This window comes from Hemitrygon akajei, chromosome 5, assembly GCF_048418815.1.
Source record: "Hemitrygon akajei chromosome 5, sHemAka1.3, whole genome shotgun sequence".
Taxonomy (NCBI): domain Eukaryota; kingdom Metazoa; phylum Chordata; class Chondrichthyes; order Myliobatiformes; family Dasyatidae; genus Hemitrygon; species Hemitrygon akajei.
In genome coordinates this window covers 166,588,130-166,612,220 of record NC_133128.1, presented here as the reverse complement: position 1 = coordinate 166,612,220, position 24,091 = coordinate 166,588,130, and the positions used below count along the sequence as shown (strand labels likewise).

General features: G+C 40.9%; 1 protein-coding gene across 1 annotated transcript in view; it reads right to left on the bottom strand.

Annotated features, from left to right (window-relative positions):
- Positions 1-24,091, bottom strand: part of cwc22 (CWC22 spliceosome associated protein homolog) — a 96,409-nt gene that overhangs the window by 52,736 nt on the left and 19,582 nt on the right. The window contains exons 2-4 of the mRNA XM_073047093.1: positions 14,584-17,030; positions 8,916-9,106; positions 4,004-4,071 (exon numbers count right to left, since the gene is read on the bottom strand). Of these exons, the coding sequence (XP_072903194.1) occupies positions 4,004-4,071; positions 8,916-9,106; positions 14,584-17,030 (2,706 nt within the window). The remainder of the gene's footprint in view (positions 1-4,003; positions 4,072-8,915; positions 9,107-14,583; positions 17,031-24,091) is intronic.

Genomic DNA, 24,091 nt, shown 5'->3' with positions numbered 1-24,091 from the left:
GATCAGTCACAAGCACTGGATGGGATGTACTCCAGGCTACTGTGGGAAGCGAGGGTAGAGATTGCTGAGCCTCTGGCAACGATCTTTGCATCATCAATGAGGACAGGAGAGGATCCAGAGGGTTGCGGATGTTGTCCCCTTATTCAAGAAAGGGAGTAGGGATAGCCCAGGAAATTACAGACCAGTGAGTCTTACTTCAGTGGTTGGTAAGTTGATGGAGTAGATCCTGAGAGGCAGGATTTATGAACATTTGGAGAGGCATAATATGATTAGGAGAAGTCAGCATGGCTTTGTCAAAGGCAGGTCGTGCCTTACAAGCTTGATAGAATTTTTTGAGGATGTGACTAAGCACATTGATGAAGGTAGAGCCACAGATGTAGTGTATATGGATCTTAGCAAGGCATATGACAAGGTACCCCATGCAAGGCTTATTGAGAAAGTACGGAGGCATGGGATCCAAGGGGTATTGCTTTGTGGATCCGGAACTGGCTTGCCCACAGTTGTAGACGGGTCATATTCTGCATGGAGGCCGGTGACCTGGTGCGTCTCAGGAATCTGTTGTGGGACCCCTGCTCTTCATGATTTTTATAAATGACCTGGATGAGGAAGTGGAGGGCTGTCAAAGGTTACAATGGGACACTGACAGGATGCAAAACTGGGCTGAGAAATGGCAGATAGAGTTCAACCCAGATAAGTGTGAGGTGGTTCATTTTGGTAGGTCAAATATGATGGCAGAATATAGTATTAATGGTAAGACTCTTGGCAGTGTGGAGGATCAGAGGGATCTTGGGGTCAGAGTCCATAGGACACTCAAAGCTGCTACGCAGGTTGACTCTGTAGTTAAGAAGGTATATGGTGCACTGGCCTTCATCAATCGTGGAATTGAGTTTCAGAGCCGAGAGGTAAAGTTGCAGCTATACAGGACTCTGGTCAGACCCTACTTGGAGTACTGTGTTCAATTCTGGTCGCCTCACTATAGGAATGACGTGGAAACCATAGAAAGGTGCAGAGGAGATTTACAAGGATGTTGCCTGGATTGGGGAGCATGCCTTATGAGAATAGGTTGAGTGAATTCAGCCTTTTCTCCTTGGAGCAATGGAGGATGATAGAGGTGTACAAGATAATGATAGGCATTGATCGTGTGGATAGTCAGAGGCTTTTCCCCAGGGCAGAAATGGCTAGCACGAGAGAGCATAGTTTTAAGGTGCTTGGAAGTAGGTACAGAGGAGACGTCAGGGGTAAGTTTTATTTTACGCAGAGAGTGGTGAGTGCGTGGAATGGGCTGCCGGCAGCGGTGGTGGAGGCGAAAACAATAGGGTCTTTTAAGAAACTCCTGGATGGCTACATGAAGCTCAGAAAAATAGAGGGCTATGGGTAAAGCCTAGGTAGTTCTAAGGTAGGGACATGTTCGGCACAGCCTTGTGGACCGAAGGGCCTGTATTGTGCTGTATGTTTTCTATGTTTCTATGTTTTTTCGCAGTCATCATACTCAAATTAAATATTCGTTGATTTAAAACCTAAGCTCACAGCAAAGGTAATTTCTGTAAATAAAAATGAACACTTGAAAAATTGTTTTGGCCAAATTCAATAGAATGAAAACATAAGTGATGTTCCATGTTTATTTAATGCAGGTAATCAAACTCTGATTTTCTGAGAACCAATAAGCATTTCAAAGTACCCCTCTCAATTCTTTTTGTCCAGAAAGAAAACCATAAAAATTCTGTAAGTCATAACTCTACGTACAAATAGCAAATGGTCCACAGATCTATCAGTAAAACACTCATCCATCTGACAATACGTTTAGTTTTCTTATTAAATAATTTCAGTTCTTTCACTCGTTCTTTGCTAAAAGTTCAGCATTGAACAAAGCTTGAAGAACTAATTGACATTATTTCTATAATTACCTTAATTTCTGGAATGAATCCCTTTTGTTTAGTCAGTGACTCCTCAGACATGATGCAACAAATTTTTAATTTTATTCAAGGTTAATGAAAATTTCAAAGCAGCTTTGTCACCAGCTTCAAACTTAGCAGTGTCTCCCAATGGTCAGCTACTTTTTCCACATTATCTGTTAGTATCATTAGTTTCATGCTATGTCAATTTGTACTTCTGAGAAAAATAACAAATCTTTGAAATTTTACTTGTTTAAAAGCCTTATAGCTGATCTTAAACTTCCATTATCATATATAGTAAAGCTTTTAATTTCCTTTCCAGCAAATTAATAGTTTGAATATGAAGCTGCAGATTCTTACACATTTGGCTCTATTTGCATCTTCTGGGTTTCAAATCTCTTATGATTTAATGCTATATCAACAAAATATTGACAATCCAACTGACCTAGAAATAAGCGTTAAATCCAGACTTGAACTGTTTTCAAAAAAAAATCCCTTTTATCAACTAAGCAAAACAGAGCAAACTAATCCTTTACTGCAGAACCTTTATGCATGTTTTTGTCACTTGACAAATAAAGTTATTTCACTTTAACTTTCCTTCCATTCTTCAAATTATGCCACATCTAGCAGCGCCTAACTAACCAGCTTCAAAGACTAAACCAGGATACACATCTTCCAAACATATCAAACTGTACATCTCATTGCATTGCTTCACAAGAGTTCTGCAACATCTGACTGCCTAAATTGCCTAAAATGCTGCCATTTGTCTTACAGTTCTTACCTATGCTGGTATATTTCCTGCTGGCTTCACCAGTTCTGCAATCAGCTTCTGATTACTTACCAGCCCCTTTGTCCCCCATTAAAAAGAAACTTGTAATCCTATTTTTAAAATAGGCTTCCAGTTATTCCATCTTAGCTCTTCCTTCAAGAGTCATTGCTGTTAACTTCGTGAGTCAAGCTAAGTTTCTTTCCAGATTGTTTCTGCCCTTTCCAACTGTATCCTGATTTTTTTTTAAACATGTAGATTCTTTCAATTCCTTTCTCACTTTCCTTGAGATTTCTGAAGATATTGCTTCCCTTTCTGCGCATAAACATCAGACTGCTTTGTATCATATGCTATACTTTAATCCAAATGGCAAAAATTGTGCAATGAAAATGCTCTACTTGTGTTGTAAGAACTTCCTGAATATTCTCTTTCGTTCAATTACAGGCCCTTCCTCCCCCCTCAGACTGTACTGCAAAATTAAAACAAAATTATTTATGAAGTGTTGAACATTTTTCTTTGAACCATAAAAACTTCCCTCTATGTGGTTATGACTGTCCATTTCCACTACTGTCTATATTTGCCTACATCAGTTCTGCCTACATACTGAAGTATCAGAAAATGAGAACAGTGCCTCGTGAAAGTGCAAGTTCTAATTCCTGAAAAGGTCAGGTATATGGTTCTTGTAGCTGCTGCAGTTCATACTTTCAACATATTCATAATCAGAGAAAAGGTAACTTTGCACATCAATCAAACACAATAAACAGTGTTGCAATATGAAGCTTACTTGACAAAACTGAAGGAAGAAAAACCCATGGGAACAGAAACATTGAGAGATATCACAGGAATAATTTTCTCTGGTAAATAGTATTTGCATGATGTACCATTACAAAAAATGCATATAATTCTAATCACTAATATATCTATTGACTTCAGACAAGGAGAGGTTACTTGAGAATAAATGATATAAGCTATTGTGAAAAGCCTTACAATAAGACAATTAGTATCCTGCTGCATGACTCCAAGGACCCTAGCATGATCCTGACTTGTGATATACATTTTATATACAGAAGTTAGGGGCATTTCAGGTGTTTCAAAGTTCCAGCAACCTGCCTGTGATGTGCTAAAAGGTTTATGATAAACTACTCACCCGCTTGATACTCAAATTAAAATAATTAGGCTGGCTCAATAGCTTATTTTACTACAGAAATGGAAAGTATAGGCCAGCAGAAATAAACAAACTTTGTTCCCGTTCAAATTATAGGCACGTGAAATCAGAATCAAAATCTTTGTGTTACATTAAGTTTTGTTTAAGCACAAGCCTAAATAACTCAAGGTCCAACTTTACCTGTGTTCAGGAGAAGAACTTCTTCGACGTGGACTGTGGCTGTCTGCCCTCTCCTCGTTTGAGTTAAGCTTGAGAAAATAGAAGTAACATTAAAATCGTACAAGGAATTAAGCAAATAAGCCATTCTTCTCCAGACATGATTTCGGTAGCTTTCAAAGCAGAAGTAGAATTCCCAGTTTCTACCTAAACTGGAGAAGGTAGTTTTAAGTTTGGAGTGGCATGGCACGGGAGGAAAAAAATATATAACCAACGAGTTCTGAAACCAAAAAAATATATAAAATCGGGCTGGTTTTTAGAGTGGGGGATGTGGAAGATCTAAGAGCAAGTCATCAGGAAAGGTAGCTGCTCAAAGAATTGGAGCATGGAGGGAGAAATATTGTACTGAGAATCATCAATTATCATTTGTCAACAGTGTTGAGTGATGATATTAGAAAAAGAGAATAAAAGTTACTGAAGTGGTTTAAACAATTCTGGTCCACAGAAAAAGGATGCTCAACTACTGGTGATGACACTAAATGGAGTGCAAAAGCAAATTGTATAGAGGTGGAGAGTCTGCAGAGGAATATAGATAGGTTAAGTGAGTGGGCCAAGGTCTTGCAGATGGAATACAACATTGGTAAATGCGAGATCATCCACTTTGGAAGGAATACTACAAGAGCAGATTATTATTTAAATGGTGAGAGATTGCAGCATGCTGTTATGTAGAGGGACTTGGAAGTACTTGATCATGAATTGCAACAAGTTGTCTTGCAGGTACAACAGGTTATTAAGAAGGCAAATGGAATGTTGGCCTTCATTGCTAGAGGGATTGAATTCAAGAGCAGGGAGGTCATGCTGCAACTATACAGGGTATTGGTGAGGCTGCACCTGGAGTACTGTGTGTATTGCTGGTCGTCATACTTGAGGAAGGATATACTAGCTTGAGGCAGTACAGAGGAGGTTCACCAGGTTGAATCCAGAGATGAAAAGGTTAACCTATGAGGAGAGATTGAGTCGCCTGGGACTATACTCTCTGGAGTATATTGTGGGGGTGGAACTCGACTCTCTGACGGTGGTGTCTGAAAAGAGGATGCTGTCCAAGTTGCATGCCATCTTGGACAATGTCTCCCATCCACTCCATAATGTACTGGTTAGGCACGGGAGTACATTCAGCCAGAGATTCATTCTACCGAGATGCAACACTGAGTGTTATAGGAAGTCATTCCTGCCTGTGGCCATCAAACTTTACAACTCCTCCCTCGGAGTGTCAGACACCCTGAGCCAATAGGCTGGTCCTGGACTAATTTCCACTTGGCATTACTTACTTATTATTATTTAATTATTTATGGTTTTATATTGCTATATTTCTACACTATTCTTGGTTGGTGCGACTGTAATGAAACCCAATTTCTCTCGGGATCAATAAAGTCTGTCTGTCGGGAGTTCAGAAGAATGAGACGGGATCTTATAGAAACATACAAAATTTTGAAAGGGATAGATAAGATAGAAGCAGGAAAATTGTTTCCATTGGTAGGTGAGACTAGAACTAGGGGACATTGCCTTAACATTCAGGGGAGAAGATTTAGGACAGAGATGAGAAGGAACTGTTTTTCCTAGAGAGTGGTGAATCTGTGGAATTCTCTGCCCAGGGAAGCAGTTGAGGCTTCTTCACTAAATATACTTAAGATACAGTTAGATAGATTTTTACATAGAAGGGGAATTAAGGGTTATCGGGAATAGGCAGGTAGGTGGAGCTGAGTTTACAGACAGATCAGCCATGATCTTATTATCATGAACTGCCTTGAGGGCATAAAATGTTGGATGCCACAAAACTTCCTACAGCTGAATGAAGGCAAGTCTGATGCTGTCCTATTTGGCCCCCCCGACTCTATCAAAGTGATTACCAACAGTCTTGGTAACCTGTCCACACTTGTCAAACCCCATGTCAAAAACCTTGGTGTGATATTTGATTCCACCTTTAAGTTTGACAAGCAAGTTAACGCAGTAGTAAAAGCCAGTTTTTCCAGCTTCATACTATTGCCACAATCAAGGCGCTTCTCTCTTTTAAAGATCTTGAGAAAGTCATCCAAGCACTTATATCCTCCCGCTTGGACTATTCCAACTCCCTGTATACTGGGATTAGTCAGTCGTCCCTGTCCCGCCTGCAACTGGTCCAGAATGTCACAGCCAGGCTCCTGACAGGTGCCCAGAAGAGGGACCATATTACTTCTATTCTGGCCTCTCTCCACTAGCTACCAGTATGGTTTAGAATTGATTTTAAGGCTCTCCTGTTTGCTTATAAGTCCTAAATGGGCTGGCCCCCTCTTATATCGCAGACTTTCTAACCCCTTATTCTACTCCCAAGTCCCTCAGGTCAGTTGACTTGGGGCTCCTGGCTGTCCCGTGATCTAAATTTAAATTCAGGGGCGACTATGCCTTTGCTGTTGCAGTGTGGAACAGCATTCCCCTCCCTAGCAGATCTGCTCCCTCCATTGACTCTTCAGTCCAGGCTCAAAACTTACGTTTATTCACTATTGTTTGAATCTTCCTGATGTGACTGATTTTTGGCTTGTGCCTAGACTCGTGTTTATTTTGTGCCTATAAGCTGACTGCCTTGATGTTTATATCTGTGTTTCTTGTATTTGTGATTTTAGCTACCTGTTCTGGTTTGTACAGCGCTTTGGTCAACATGGGTTGTTTTTAAATGTGCTTTATAAATAAATTTGACTTGACTTATTGAATGGCGGGGCAGGCTCGATGGGCCGGATGGCCTACTCCTGCTCCTATTTCTTATGTTCTTATGGAGAATACCTCAATCAGTTGCAATACATATCTGGATCGTGGGTAGTGCATCTAATGGACTTGTTACTGATGCAATTAGTTCTCCCCCCTTCCCCCACCCCTTCAATGAAGTAAAGATATTAGCACAGCAGGATAATCATGAATTCAAACTTGGCCATTTCACTAATGATCTGCAGTATCAGTGACAATCCAATGCAAAACAGTGGGCATTGCTGCTGTTGCCAGTGCCATTCTTTGCTGGGGTTTCCAAACAAGTTTGAGTTCATATCCCATAAGATCATAACATATAGCAGCAGAATTAGGCCAACTGGCTCATTGAGTATCTTCCCCAATTCTGTCAAGCTGATTTCTTTTTATCCCTCTCAAACCCATTCTTCTGGCTTTTTCCCATAACGTTTGATGCCTTGACTAATCAAGAACCTTACCAACCTCTGCTTTAAATATACCCAATGACTTGGCCGCCACAGCTGTTTGTAGCAATGAACTCAATAGATCTACCATCCTCTGGATTGTGAAATTCCTGCTGATTTCTGTTCTAAAGGGATGTCTCTCTATCCCGAGGCTGTGCCTCTGGTCCTTAACTGCCCCACAAAAGGAAACATCTTCTTCACATCTATTCTAATTAGGCCTTTCAATACTCTGTAACTTTCAATAAGATACACCCAATTCTTCTCAACACCAGCAAGTACAGGCCCAGAACCATCAAACACTCCACGTACATTAAACCTTTCATTCCCAAAATTGTTCTTATGAACATCCTCTGGACCCTCTCTGATACCTTTTTTTTAAGATCGAGGCCCAAAACTGCTCACAATACTCCAAGTGTGGTCTGACCAATGCCTAATAAAGCCTCAGTATTACATCCTTGCTTTTAAATTCAAGTCATCCCGAAATGAATGCCAATATTGCATTTGAACTCAACCTTTAAGTTAGCCTTTAGGGAATGCCACACATTCTCCGAAGTCCCTTTGAACATATGATTTCTGAATTGCCTCCCCATTTGGAAAATAGTCTACGTATTTATTCCTTCTACCAAAGAGCACAATCACACACTCCCATCTGCCTCTTTTTTGCTCATTCACTGAATATGTCCAAGTCCTTCTGCAAAATGGGAATAAAGGCCCCCTTGTTTATCACTTTTTGCCTCATGCAAGTCAGCCATTCTTCTATTCATGCTAGAACCGTTTTTGAAATACCATGAGCTCTTACTTTGTTAAGCAGCCTCACGTGCGGTACTTTGTCAAATGCCTTCTGAAATTCCAAGTAAACAACATCAATTGACTCTCCTTTATCTATCCTGTCTGTAATTTCCTCTCAGAATTCTGACAAATTTGTCAGACAGAATGTCCTTCTTGAAAATCATGCTGACTTTAGCCTATTTTATCATATGCCTCGGAGTACCCCGAAACTTCATCCTTAATAATGGACTTCAACATTTTACCAACTACTTATATCAGGTTAACTGGCCTATAATTTCCTGGCTCTGCCACCCTTCCTTCTTAGAGTGCAGTGCCATTTGCAATTTTTCAGTCTTCCAGAGTCTAATGATTCTTGAAAGATCATTACTAATGCCTCCACAATCTCTTCAGCTACCTCCTTCAGAACCCTGGGGTGTAGTCCATCTGGTTCAGATGACTTATCTACCTGCAGCTTCCTAAATACCTGCTCTATAGTAAAAGCAATGACATTCACTTCTGCCCCCAACACTCTTGAATTTCCACTATACTGCTGATATCTTCCACAATGAAGACTGGCAAAAAATACTCAATTAAGAAAGGATCCAGTGCTCTACTCATTAAGTTAGTCTGCCATTTCTTTCAGAAGAAATAGTCCATTTAGAACAGAGATGAGTAGGAATCTCTGTAGCCAGAGGGTATGAATCTATGGAATTCATTGCCACTAAGTGCTGTTGAGGCCAAGTTATTGAGTATATGTAAAGCAGAGTTGATAGATTCTTGGTTAGTCAGGGCATTAAAGGTTACAAGGAAAAGACAGAGAAATGTGGTTAAGAGGGATAACAGGTCAGCCATGATGGAATGGTGAAGCAGAATTGATAGGCTGAATGGCCTAATTCTGGTCCGATATCTTTTGGGTTTTACGGTCTTACATATTAATTGATGAATAACCTTACCTGTATCTGTACCACGCTGCTTTTCATTTTTTGCACAGCTGTACCACTGCTTGCCGCACTTTCCTCACTGTCTGAGCTACTTGAAATCTCTCCACCTCCAATCCTCACAGGATTCTCCAAATTAGCGGGGGCTTCACTGGCAGAGACAATTTCTCTCTCATTCTGAGGAATGTTTTCAACCATTTGTATGCCTGACAAATTTTAACAGAGTCACAACTATATTTTGGATCATAATTTTAAATGTTTTAAACTAGAATCTCAATCTTCACACACAAGCTACTTAAATAAAAGAGTAAAAATTAGTATATACCTAATTAAACTCTGAAACATACTACAAAATTCAAAGTGCTTATTCTACAATCCCAGCAAAGCATTTCCAATTATGACCAACAAAACTCTGTATAACATTTACCAAAGTATTCTTCAATATTGCGGCTCACTAGAAGGAAAGAGTAGATAACAAAGGTAGTTTTCCTTATTTATATTAATTACATTATATTAACTTTTTTTTAGAAGAGCAGCATCCATAACCAAATTGCAGCTTGGTGCTAATCAACATGCACCTTGCTTTATTGACGCAACAGGCACGTTACAAAAGACAGATACAAAAGATCTTTAGGAAGCGGTGTCTCAGAAAGGCAGCATCCATTATTAAGGACCTCCAGCACCCAGGGCACGCCCAATTCTCACTGTTACCATCAGGTAAGAGATACAGAAGCCTGAAGGCACACACTCAGTGATTCAGGAACAGCTTCTTCCCCTCTGCTATCCGATTCCTAAATGGGCATCAAAGCTTTGGACACTACCTCACTTTTTTAAAAATATACAGTACTTCTGTTTTTGCACACTTTTTAAAATTTTTTCAATATACGCAATTGATTTATTTGTTTATTTATTACGTTTTATTTCTTTTCCTCTCTCTCTACTAGATTATGTATTACATTGAACTGCTGCTGCTAAGTTAACAAATTTCACATCACATGCCGGTGATAATAAACCTGATTCTGCTTCCGATTCTGAGACAGATAGAATTCAAAACATATCGATACGTGAGGGTTCCTTAAGGAATAGTCCGGGGGGGGGGGGGGGGGGAGCGGGGGGGAGGGTGTTGTGTGGATAAGCTCCCACTACCTATCAAATGCTCCCAATGCGTACATCCCAACCAGCCTCTGACAACCAAGTCCTGCTCCTGACCTTCATGTATTTCAGGTGTGGCGTAGATAAAAAGCCCGGCAGAACCATTTCTACTGACAGGAGAAAGGGCGAGAGCAGGTTACTGGCACCTTAAAACCAGTTGCTCAAGGATATGGAGCTCGTCAGCCTCGACTGCTTGTCTAAGAGAAGGAAAACAGTGACCTCAAACCTCAACTGCCTCGTGGGCTATACCCCCTCATGAGTAAGGTTTTAGGAGTAAATCCAGAGGAAAAATCTGGAGCTAGGGTCCTGCAGGCAGTCCTATATTTAAGTTCAATGCAAACTGGCAACTACAATATTGGTGGTGCTAAACTGTATCAGTCTCTGCCATTCCTTTGGATTCATCAGCTGCATGGAGAAGAAAAGCTTGCTGCATGGGCAACAATTTGCTCTCCATATCGCACTGTCCTGGCTTGCACATTGATTATAGAGAGCTAGGAGCTACATCCATGGGAGACTTAGATCCACTCAAATTTGCCTACCACCACAATAAGTCCACATTCACTTAACCCTGAAACATCTGGACAGCAAATATGCATACATCAGGATGCTCTTTATAGGCTACAGCTCAGCAGTCAATACTATCATCCCCTCAAGACTAATCAATAAGCTTTAAGACCTTGGCCTCAATGCATTCTTGTGCAATTGGATCCTCCATTTCCTCACTTGCAGAACCCAGTCAGTTGGAAACAACAACTCCTCTATAATCTCCATCAGTACAGGTGCACCACAAGCCTGTGTGCTTAGCTACACGCTGTACTTGCTTTACACTTACGACTGTATGGCTCCAACGCATGTATGGCACAGCTCCAATGCCACATTCAAGTTTGCTGATAACACCGTCATAGGTCAAATCAAAGGTGGTGAAGAATCAGCAAACTCTCACTCAATGTCAGCAAGACTGAAGAGCTGATTATTGATTTCAGAAGGAGGAAACAAGAGATCCATGAGCCAGTCCTCATTCGAGGATCAGAGGCAGAGATCGTCAGTAGCTTTAAATTCCTCTGAGTCATCATTTTGGAGTACTATTCCTGGGTCCAGCACACAAGTGCAATTACGAAGACAGCAGAGTGCCTCTAGTTCCTTAGAAGTTTGCAAAGGTTTAACATGACATCCAAAATTTTGACAAACTTCTATAGATAAGTAGTGGAGAGTATATTGACCGGCTGCATCACAGCCTGATATGGAAACACCAATGCCTTTCAAGGACACTTCATCTCATGTTCTTGATATTTATTGCTTATAATAGTTATTATTTCTTTTTGTATTTACATAGGTTGCTTTGCACATTGGTTGTCTTGTTGATATGGTCTGTCATTGATTTTATTATGATTACTGGATTGATTGAATATTTTCACAAGAAAATGAATCTCAGGGTTGTCTATGGGGATGTATATATACTTTGATAATAAATTTACTTTGAACTTTGACCACAGCCAACTGATAGGTAAAAGAGAATTAGATAATACATGCTTCATGGAGGTTTGTGTTTCTAGAAAGTGGTTCATGTCCCTATTTTCTGTATTGCAAATCCACTTCATCTGTGCATGGATCAAGAAATGTAAGTTGAAAAAGAAAAAAAAATTATTACTTTTTGTTTATTTCTACTGCCAAATCCCTCCCTACACCACCACACGTGCATACACATTTCTTGAGAGTGAATGTTACTTTGTATCTCAAATTTTTGGGTAGTGACTTGTAAATTTTGCAAGGAATTATTGATCTTTCGAGTTGAAACACTGCTTTAGAGCAGATGCAGAGTTTCAATGTGCAATAGCAGCAACACCTTCCCACAGATACTGCTTGACCCATAGAACCACAGAACATTACAGCACAGAAACAGGCCTTTTAGCCCTTCTGGGCTCTGCTGAACCATTTTTCTGCGTAGTCCCACTGACCTGCACCTGGCCCATATCCCTCCATACATCTCTCATCCATGTACCTGTCCAAGTTTTTCTTAAATGTTAAAAGTAAGCCTGCATTTACAACTTCACCTGGCAGCTCATTCCACACTCCCACCACTCTCTGTGTGAAGAAGCCCCCCCTAATGTTCCCTTTAAACTTTTCCCCCTTCACCCTTAACCCATGTCCTCTGGTTTTTTTCTCCCCTAGCCTCAGTGGAAAAAGCCAGCTTGCATTCACTTTATCTACACCTATCATAATCTTATATACAGGCCAGTCCCCGGGTTACGTACGAGTTCCAATCCTGAGTCCATCTTTAAGTCGGAACAAGTACATCCGGTATTATTTAGCGTCAGTTAGTCAAACATTTGTCTTAGTATATAGAATATATTTTACCTTTCTATGCATATAAAACACTTAAGAAACGTATGTATTCCAGTAATTGAACCACTGCATTGCTTAGTAATAATTGTAGTTTTCATTGGGGCAGGGCTTTCCACATGCTCCATTATTCTCACTTTATTTTTTATCCTTTAAAATTGTTCCGATTGTTGACCGACTGTAGCCTAATGGTTTTCCAATGACCGATGGCGTTTCACCTCTTTCCAAATGCTTTATTATTTCCACTTCATTTTCAATCGCGATCGCTTCCCATCAATGGAACAGAAACACTGTGGGCGGCGGGTCCCCAGCTCCACTGGCTTCCGAGGTCCACTGGGTCCTAAGGACCACTGCACTGAGAAAGGCTAAATGGGACAAGTGGGGGCTGTGCTGGGTTTGGGTATTTCCTCCTCCACAATATTCCATGTTTGAATTTAAACTGGAGGTGGTAGTGTTTTTTTTTAAACGAGGTCGAGTTGCGAGCTCGATATCAACCCGGCACGGGTGGTACGGGAATCACTGGATCGACATCAACCCGGCACAGGAGTGGTCTGTCACCAGATCGAACTCGGGAACCTCCGTTCTCCAGCCCAATGCTGATCTCACTGTGCCACTAGCCGACCGGAACGGGGGGGGGGGGGGTCAGGGTGAATCTTACTAAGAAAAATTTAAGCCAAATACAAAGTCAAACACTCAACACAGTGTCAACGACAACAATTTAAAATGGCGGACGGCATCACGATCCGATTTAAAATGGCGGACGGCATCACGATCCGACTTAAAATGGCGGACGGCATCACGATCCGACTTAAAATGGCAGACGGCATCACGATCCGACTTAAAATGGCGGACGGCGTTCTTCCTCAGTTCATAAGTACGAATTGTCCATAAGTCGGACATTCGTAACTCGGGGACTACCTGCACCTCTATCAAGTCTCCCCTCATTCTTCTATGCTCCAGGGAATAAAGTCCTAACCTATTCAACCTTTCTGGATTACCCACTGAGTTCTTACTGCAAACCAGAGCTCAAGTAAGCAGATATATTCAAGATGAAGAGCCTCAGATACTTCAGCTATAGGTGATATTGCATAAGAATGGTTTCAATGTGCTGACTGACCTACTCCTGTTGCTGGTTCTAACATTAGGAGTCCAAAGGTGCAGCTCAAGGTCAGATGTGAAAGGATCTGATCTCCTGTCCTCCGTGTTACAGACTTCCATTTTGCAATATGCAAGCATGGGTCTTGTCAACGTCCATGCAACACACTGACCTATATAAAACTACTACCTGACAATCCCTGAAGAGGAGTGATGGAGCTGGTGGAGCTGCTGCCTCACTAATCCACTGACCCAGGTTCAGTCCTGACATTCAGAGCTGTCCTAATCAAAGTTTGCACATTCTCCCTGTTGCCATGCAGATTTCCTCCAGCATCTCTAGTTTTCCCCACATCCCAAAAGTGTATTGGTAGGCTCATTGACCTTTGTAAATTGTCCAAAGTGACTGAAAGCATCTGCATTAAGGTGATGGAAATACAGGGGAAATAAGATTGGCATTAATGGTTGCTTGAAGGTCATTGTGGACTCCATGTTTTTGTGTGGCATTATTTTAAGTTTTTGCAACATAAATCCTCTGTACCTAGTTTAGTGTTACCCCACAGAATGTCTAATTTGTTTGAAGCTTAAACAGCAGGTTACAGTTTCAACAAAGCAACTTGTTGAGAGTCGTCTCAGACTTCCGTGGGGTTAAGATTCTTGTTGCAAATGCTTAAAGTCCTACCACACCGAAACACCAAGTCCGCAATCACAAGTACCCATTTACAAAGAGGAATGGGTATGAGAAAGACGTTTTTCCTGTTGGAATAACTCTAAACAATTCTGTATTAATTCCTTAAACAAAAATATAAATACCATGATCATTAAATAAAAATAGCCAAATATTCAAAATGTACTGAAATGCAGTAGTGAAACACTTAAGAGAAAAGGTTCAGTAATTACACTTCTGAAATGACTCCTACGTAAGTTATCATTTGCATTTATGTGGTGCCACAACCAAGTTGTGTAGCTCACTCTGATGCATAGAATTTTATTTATTGTACCAATAAATTTAAAAAATAAGTCTATTTTTAAAGGGGGTAGATTTTCAGTTACAAAAGTAAACTTAATTTATAGAATGACATATCCAAAATCACTATACCTGATTTGTCCCTTGATTTTCTGCTCTCTTCGTCCTGTTCTTTGGGTGAAGATGACCGAGAATGTCCCGATAGCTTCCTCAAACTTGAAACTGGGCTACATGACTTAGATTTCATCTTCCGAGGAGGTGCACCTGGACTCTCAGATCCGGATCTAGATCCAGAACCATCCCTCCTCTCAGAGGAAGATGATCGTTGCCTTTTTTTCTGAGGATACTTTGGTTCCTTTCCATCGATACTTTCTAAAATCGGACTCTGTTGTCTTTGACTGGATACATGTGGACTTTGGATATTTGAATTATCACCTCCCAGATCAGATGACAAAGTACTGTCAGGTTCTTTATTTTCAGGACTTATTTTTTGACTGCTCCTTTCATCTATTTTTTCAGTGTCTGACAGAAACTTTCCACTTTTTTGAGAACTGGGTGTAACCCGAACTGGGGAAGATTCTGATACATCGGAGTCATGTTTTTTTTCACTTGAAGATACTCCATTAGGACTCTGTATTTCCCTTTCAGGTGATTGATTTCCATACATTTGATCACACGAACTTGGGAACTGGGATTGGTCTTGGTCCTGCAGAGGACTATGACTCTGAGAAGGGATTTTTCCAGTACTATCTGCAGGACAAAGCACCCTTTTTTCATCTGATGACTGAAAAGCTTCAAACCTGTCTTTGTTACCATCAGGTCCTGTTCTCCCACTATCATCAAGTACAGATAATGGTGACTTCTCAGAATTAAGACCATGAAGTAATATCCGCTGCTCTAAATCAGAGCCAGGCTTATCTTTGCTCTCTTCTTCACTGGATGTTGAAGACGACGAAGATGATGAGGATGAGGAAGAGGTAGAAGAGGAAGAAGAGGACGACGATGATGAAGACGATGATGAGGAGGAGGTGGAAGATGATGTACTGGACGATCTTCGTCTTGAACTTGCAGAAGAATTTCTACTTCTGTTTTTTTTACTTTTCTTTTTACTTCTTGATTCTTCATTGCTAATGTTTTCAGGCAAATCTTTCTCCAAACTTGTAGGAGAGACAGTAAGAGATCTATTGCTTGTGGAATGTATATTCTCGGACCAATTTTGTGTCCCTTGGTCAGGACTTGGTTCATGGCTACATTCTTCCTGGTTTGCAGGAGTTTTACTTTCTTCCAGACAATCTGGACGTACCATTCTGCTTTTCTGAAAATCAGTAATTTCATCATGTGATGATCTGGGACTTTCTATCTCTGATTTGTGTGTTTCTATTGCACTTGAATGCGGTGAAGCATCAGGTTTTTGTTGCTGTGCTTGAGGAGTACATTCACGATCATCACCTCTACTTCTGGAGGAGACACTTGGAGAATTTTGTTTCGTACTTTCAGGACTGTTATTTCGGGAACATTCTCCAACAGAGCATACTTCAGATTGTTTGGTGCTTGGCTCATTACTATCTGGACTTACAGAAGCATTACCTCTTCCCTGTGTAACAATACATTCTTCTTTCCTTCTCTCTGGTTCAGATTCTACTATTTTGCTATTTTTCTGGGATTTGTTTCTTATATTTGAAGAATGTGAATCAGGACTCTTGGAACTTTTATGGCCTTCTCTGTGAGGACTGTGAGATGAGCTATCTGATCTTCGATGCCTACTCTTCCTGATTTTCTCCTTTGAATCATGACTAGAATGGAACTGCCTTGATCTTGAAGGACTATAGCTTCTTGAACGTGCTCGACGAGTACTTTCTTCTGCCTGTAAACTTCTCCTGCTACTGGATGGACGCATTTCTTTAGATCTTTTGTCCTTACTTTCTGGACTTCTTTTGTGACTGTCAGCCTTCTCTGATCTAATGCTATACTTTGAAGTTGTAGCCTCTTTCCTTGATGACCAGCGAGGACTTCGGGAAGTGGATCTGCATTCCCGCCTTTGGTGTCTGGGGGAAGAGCTATTAGATTTTCTTCTGCGTCTTCTATTCCTATCATCCCCAGTTTTACTCCTTGAATCTGGACTGTACCTTCGCCTAAACTCTTGAGGACTATGACTTCTTGAAGGTTCTTTCCAAGAAGGTTCTGGTGAACGGCGCCTTCTGACACTCTCTGGCCTTCTTTCCTTTGACCAGCTTGATTGTTTGGTATCTGAATGCCTTTCTTCTCTGAAGGTTAGCTTTTCATCTCTTCTGTCTCGATTAGATGCCCTCATCCGGTGGTCCCCATGTGAGGAAGTTCTCTCTCTTCTCTCAGAGTGCTTTTCTTCTTTTCTCCTCCTGGTATTTCTGGGTGATTTTCCCCTTTTCTTCTCGAGACTTGATGAAGAACTCCCACTACTGCTTCCTGTACTACCACTGCTGCTGCTGCTGCTACTGCTGCTGCTACTTCCACTTGAATTGCTTGAACTGCTACTGGAAGAGCTGTTACTACTGCCGCTGCTGCTGCTGGATGAGCTGGAATCACTGTCACTGCTGCTGTCTCTGAAGAGAGAAAAGAGAAATTTGAGAACTCGCTATAACCACTTGAAATTTTCTTGTAATAACTTTTAAAATTTTCTGTTTTTCCTCAACAATTATTCATTTTGGTCACAATGGACTAGCATCACAGTCTGACATACAATAAAATCTAACTGCTCCTAAAATGAGCCTGACTCAAATCCTCACTAACCTAATTGGCAGTACTATTTTCAGCTAATCCATTATATCATTGAATATTTTAGAACATGGCAAAAATGCTATACAAAAACATGACTTCTAGCCCAACTAGCACAAACACTGGGGTTTTATTGGTCATCACAGGTATCAGGGTTGAAATGGAACTGGCACTTCCACAATGTGCCTTTCAGCCATACAAGTTTTGATCTTCAGCAAAGCCTCAACAGTTTTCCCAGTTTTCTGCTGTGTTCGTTCATTCATTTAACACACTGACAATGAGCATCTGCCATCCATCCCAGATCACCAAAGAATGTATTAAGTTAAATATATATCCAACAAACAAGAAAAAATGTCACCCCCTGAAGGATAATAAGGCATTAAGACATAAGAGCAGAATTAGGCCACTCAATGTATCAAGTCTGCTCCACCATTCTATCATGGCTGATTTATTATCCCTCTCAAATCCACTCTCCTGCCTTCTCCCCATAACAGACTAATCAAAAAACAATCAACCTCCACTTTAAACATGCTCAATGACTTGGCCTCCACAACCATCTGTTGCAATGAATTTCTCAGATTCACTACACTCTGACAAAAGAATTTCCTCCTCATCTATTTTAAATGGACACCCCTCTATTCTGAAACTATGCCCTCTTGTCCAAGGCTCACCCACTACAGGAAGAATCCTCTCCACATCCACTTTAACTAGGGCTTTCAATATTCAAAAGGTTTTAATGTAATTCCTACCCCCCCCCCCCCACAAATCTTCCAAACTCCAGCGAATACAGGCCAGAGCCATGAAACACTCCTGGGTTAACCCTTTTATACCCAGAATCATTCTTGTGAACAACCTCTGAGCCCTTTCCTGTACCAGCCTATCTTTTCTTTGACAATGGGCCCAAAATTGTTCACAAAACTCCAAGTGCTGTCTGCCCAATGCCTGAAAAAGCATCACATCCTTCTCTTATATTCTAGTCCTGTCAAAATGAATGGTAACATTGCATTTGCCTTCCTTACTACCAACTCAATCTGCAAGTTAACCTTTAGGGAATCCTGTACAAGGACTCCCAAGTCCCTTCACACCTATGATTTTTGAATTTTCTGCCTGTTCAGAAAATCGTCCACACCTTTATTCTTTCTACCAAAGTGCATGACCATACACTTTCCCTACATTATATTCCATATGCCATTTATTTGCCTCTTCACCCAATCTGTTTAAGTACTTCTGCACACTCGATACGGTCTCAACACTACCTGCCCCACAACCTACCTTTATGTTCTCTGCCAACCTGGCCACAAAGCCATCAATTCCATTATCTAAATCACTGACGTATAACTTGAAAAGAAACGGCCCCAATACCAACCATTGCAAAACACTACTAATCATCCTCAGCCAAACAGAATAGGCCTCTATAATTCCCCTTACTCCACCATAATACTGATACATCAAACTTCAGCTTCTTCTTCTCAACTGCAGAGTGAATTCTCTCATATTATAGAAATATAGCAACACAGAAAACCTACAGCACAATACAAGCCCTTCGGCCCACAAAGTTGTGCGGAACATGTCCCTACTTTAGAAATTACTAGGCTTACCCATAGCCCTCTATTTTTCTAAGCTCCATGTACCTATCCAAAAGTCTCTTAAAAGACCCTATCGTATCCGCCTCCACCACTGTTGCCGGCAGCCCGTTCCACGCACTCACCACTCTCTGAGGAAAAAAACTTACCTCTGACATCTCCTCTGTACCTACTCCCCAGCACCTTAAACCTGTGTCCTCTTGTGGCAACCATTTCAGCCATGGAGAAAAAGCCTCTGACTATCCACAATCAATGCCTCATCATCTTATACACCTCTATCAGGTCACCTCTCATCCTCCATTGCTCCAAGGAGAAATGGCAAAGTTCACTCAAACTATTCTCATAAGTCACCCTTTCTATGGTTTCCACATCCTTCCTGTAACGAGGCAACCAGAACTGAGCACAGTACTCCAAGTGGGGTCTGACCAGGGTCCTATATAGCTGCAACATTAACTCTCAGCTCCTAAATTCAATTCCACGATTGATGAAAGCCAATACACCGCACGCCTTCTTAACCAGAGTCAACCTGCGCAGCTGTTTTGAGCGTCCTATGGACTTGGACCCCAAGATCCCTCTGATCCTCCACAGTGCCAAGAGTCTTACCATTAATACGATATTTTGCCATCATATTTGACCTATCAAAATGAACCACTTCACACTTATCTGGGTTGAACTCCATCTGCCACTTCTCAGCCCAGTTTTGTATCCTATCAATGTCCCGCTGTAACCTCTGACAGCCCTCCCCACTATCCACAACACACCCAACCTTTGTGTCATCAGCAAATTTATTAACCCATTCCTCCAATTCTTCATTCAGGTCATTTATAAAAATCACAAAGAGTAAGGGTCCCACAACAGATCCCTGAGGCACACCACCGGTCACCCACCTCCATGCAGAATATGACCCGTCTACAACCAGTCTTTGCCTTCTGTAGGCAAGCCAGTTCTGGATCCACAAAGCAATGTGAATCCAGATGTCTCCCTGGATCCAATGCTTCCTTACTTTCTCAATAAGCCTTGCATGGGGTACCTTGTCAAATGCCTTGCTGAAATCCATACACACTACATCTACTGCTCTTCCTTCATCAATGTGTTTTGTCACATCCTCAAAAAATTTGATTAGGCTCGTAAGGCACGACCTGCCCTTGGCAAAGCCATGCTGACTATCCCTAATCATATTATACCTCTCCAAATGTTCATAATTCCTGACTCTCAGGATCTTCTCCATGAACTTACCAACCACTGAAGTAAGACTCACTGGTCTATAATCTCCTGTGCTATCTCTACTCCCTTTCAAGTCAAATCAAGTACAGGCTCTCCTCTTGTAGGCCTATTTACATATTGTGTCAAGAAACCTTCCTGAAGACACCTAACAAACTCCACCCCATCTAAACCCCTCACTCTCGGGAGATGCCAATCGATACTTGGGAAATTAAAATCTCCTATCACAACAACTCTGTTATTATTATACCTTTCCAGGATCTGTTTTTCCATCTGCTCCTCAACATCCCTGTTACTATTGGGCAGCCTATAAAAAACACCCAGTAAAGTTACTGACCCATTCCTGTTCCTAACCTCCACCCACAGAGACTCCAAAGACAATCCCTCCATGACGTCCACCTTTTCTGCAGCCATGACACTATCTCTACGATCACTTTCTCCTTAGGGTTGCTTTACTTTAAGCTCCTAAGTCAAATCTCATTCATGTAATTAAAATAATGGTGAAACAAAGTAGCTTCAATGACATTACAGAGGTTTTGAGAAATCCATTCCTGATACCAAATTTCCTTCAATGGATCTACTTACACAAGAGTTTAAAATCTAAGCTGCAGTGGTGGGATTGTAACTTAAATATTTCTCATTCCATTTTTTGGCCACTGAAGCATTCAATTCATTATAATCGATTCTTCAAGATATTTTTCTCCAGCTTTTCTCTCACACATGCTCCATTACCAAACCTCTACTGTTTTTACATTTTGGTCTAATTTACTTTCATAATATATCTTCACTTTTTTTTTTATTGCTTGTTAGTAGTTCTTTATTGCTTTTTAAGGTTTTCCCAATCTTCCAGTGTCCTACTACTATTAGTATGAGCATGCATGAGCTTTCTGTTTGATGTATTCTTTTATTTCAGGGCTTACTCTCCCCACCCTTACTGTCCTTAATATTTAATTGGAATACACTTTTTTAAAGAACCATAAAAATCTCTTTAAAAGTCTTCCACTGTTCCTCAACTGTTCCACCATACAGCCCGTGATCCCAGTCTACTGTGGAGAGTTCCTCCCTCATCCCATTGTATCTCCCTTATTTAGGCATAACACTAGTTTTAGATCATTTTATTACATCCTCCATTTCTATGAGAAATTCAATCATACTATGATCACTCTTTACAACTGGATCCCCAATTACAAGATCATTAATTTTTATCTGTCTCATTGTACAGGACCAGACTTAAGAAAGCATTTTCCCATTAGTTCAATGACATTCTGTTCAAAAAATTCACCACTGGATGCATTCCATCAAGCTCCCCATACATGCACGAGAAATTTCTTGGTATATTTCCCATGCTGCAGCAAGCAGGCCTCTGGCACTGTCTGGTTCTGTGGCTCAGAAGAGGAGTGCTCTCGTAATTACTTGCACTGACAACACGTTCCACACTCTCACCACCATGAGTAAAGAAGCTTCCCACATGTTTTCCTTAACCAATGACTTCTAGTTGTCTTACACAACCTCATTGGAAAAAACCTGCTTGCACTTACTTGATCTTTCCCCCTCAAAATTTTGTACACCTTAATCAAATCTCTCCTCAATCTTCTACGTCTTGGGAATAAAAGTCTATAACCTATCCAATCGGTTCTTGTAACTCATCCTTCAATACAGGCAACATCCTTGCAAATTTTCCCTGAACTCTTTCAATCTTATTTACATCTTTCCTGTAGGTACATGACCAAAATTATACACAACACTACAAATGAGATCTCACCAATGTCATACAACACTTCAACATAACCTCCCAACTCCTGTAACAATGGACAACAAAAATTTTGATACCTGAATACTTTTGAATGTATTTTATGGATTTTGGGCTGCTGATCATGAAAATCACCATTAAATTTTCCTATCACACACCGTTTTTTGTAAGCGCTTTTATTTGTTGTTTTTTTTAATTCAAAGTTCAAGTCAATTAAAATGTTGCCCACAATGTAAGCTGGAAAGTTTTCTATCTTGTCCAGGCATGCCAAGGCATGTTTAGACAGGGGGGATGCTGCATGGCAGGACAGTTTGTACAAAGTCTATAAAAGCATCACACACAGACCGTTCTAAGTATTGTGTTTACATGCATCTCGTTCTGTGATCACGTTGATGTGCATACTCTATGTGCATTGCATATTGTGTGTACTCATTATAATAAACTGATTGTATTTTTGTTAAGTATTTCTGATAGCAAAATGTCTCACCAATGTTGCAAAAGCCGTGATGCTTTATGTTATATTTGTGGCAAGTAGATGCTTAAATTTCAAAGACAGATCATGAGTCCTCCTATTAAGAAAGCCTATGTGCTCTACTTTGGGTATAACATTAGTGACCAAGACAAAGCCTGGGCTCCTCACATTTGTTGCATTTCCATTTAGACTTCTTTCCTGTAAATCTCGGTGCTGTCCATTTCACCAGGCCATTGCGGTCATGGAGAACTGGAATCCATTAATGCTGGCTAATTATTGTTGGATACTTAAGTGAGAAGCCTCAGACACTAAGTACAAATGAAAATTATCAAAACATTTTTGGCTTGGTTGAACTATTTCTAAGCATCAGCACTGTTAGTCAAGTAAACACATTATGGTCAATAGAAGTTAATTTCTTGTTTTTCCAAATTCCTACGTGACACAAGTAGTATGAAATTATATTTGTGTTTGGATCAAAGCAATCTATCATGACAAGTTTCTGAGGAAGCCACAATTTCAAACAAATTTATTGTTCAGTGTAATCAATACTTTGATATATGAAGGCCAATATATTTCTATCTACCTGTGACACCACTTTCAATGAATTATGTATATACAAAGAGAAAACCTACAGCACAATACAGGCCCTATGGCCCACAAAGCTGTGCCAAATATGTCCTTACCTTAGAACTACCTAGGCTTACCCATAGCCCTCTATTTTTCTAAGCTCCATGTAGCCATCCAGGAGTCTCTTAAAAGACCCTATTGTTTCCGCCTCCACCGCCGCCGCCTGCCCATTCAATGCACGCACCACTCTCTGCATAAAAAACTTACCCCTGACATCTCCTCTGTACCTACTTCCAAGCACCTTAAAATTGTGCCCTCTCATGCTAGCCAATAATGTACCTTTATTCCCAGATCCCTTTGTTCTACCATACTCCTCAGTGCCCTACTGCTCACTGTCTAAGAACTATTGTGGCTAGTTCCCCAAAGTGCAACTCCTTATACTTATCTGCATTACATTCCATCTGCCATTTTTCAGCCCACTTTTCCAGCTGGTCCAGATCCCACTGCAGGGTTTGATCGTCTTCTTCCCTGTCCACTATACCAATCTTGGTGTCACCTGCAAATTTGCTAATCCAGTTGACCACATTATCATCCAGACTGTTGATATAGATGTATAACAACAGACCCAGTATCAATTCCTGCGGCACTCCACTAGTCATAAGCAACTATCTACTCCCCACTCTCTGACTTCTCCTGCAAAGCCAATGTCTTATCCAGTTTACAACCTCATCTTGAATGCCAAGCTACTGAACCTTCTTGACCAATCTCCTACACGGGATCTTGTCAAATGCCTTGCTGAAGTCCATGTAGACAACATTCAGTCTCTTGGCTTCATCAACTTTCCTGGTAACTTTCTCGAAAAACTCTAAGATCAGTTAGACATGATCTACCACATACAAAGCTGTGCTATCCTAAATCAGTCCCTGTCGATCCAAATACTCATATATCCGATCTCTTGGAAAATTTTCCAATAACTTTCCCACCACAGATGTTAGGCCCATTGGCCTATAATTTCCTGATTTATTCTTAGAGCCTTGCTTAAACAGTGGAACACCATTAGCTCTCCTCCAATTCTCGACTTGTCACCAAGAATGATTTCAAGATGGCGGCGGCGGAGGTGGGAGAAACACAGCATGAGAACAGACTCTTCCAAAGCAGGTTGAACAAGATCTCAAGGATGAAAGTGTGTTTCCTGTTTATTTTTCCCGAGAGCCCGCCTTCGCCTGCGACGTCTGCTCACAGCCCTTCACCACCGCACCCAGGCTCAGCAGCCACCACTGCTGCCACTTCGAGCCC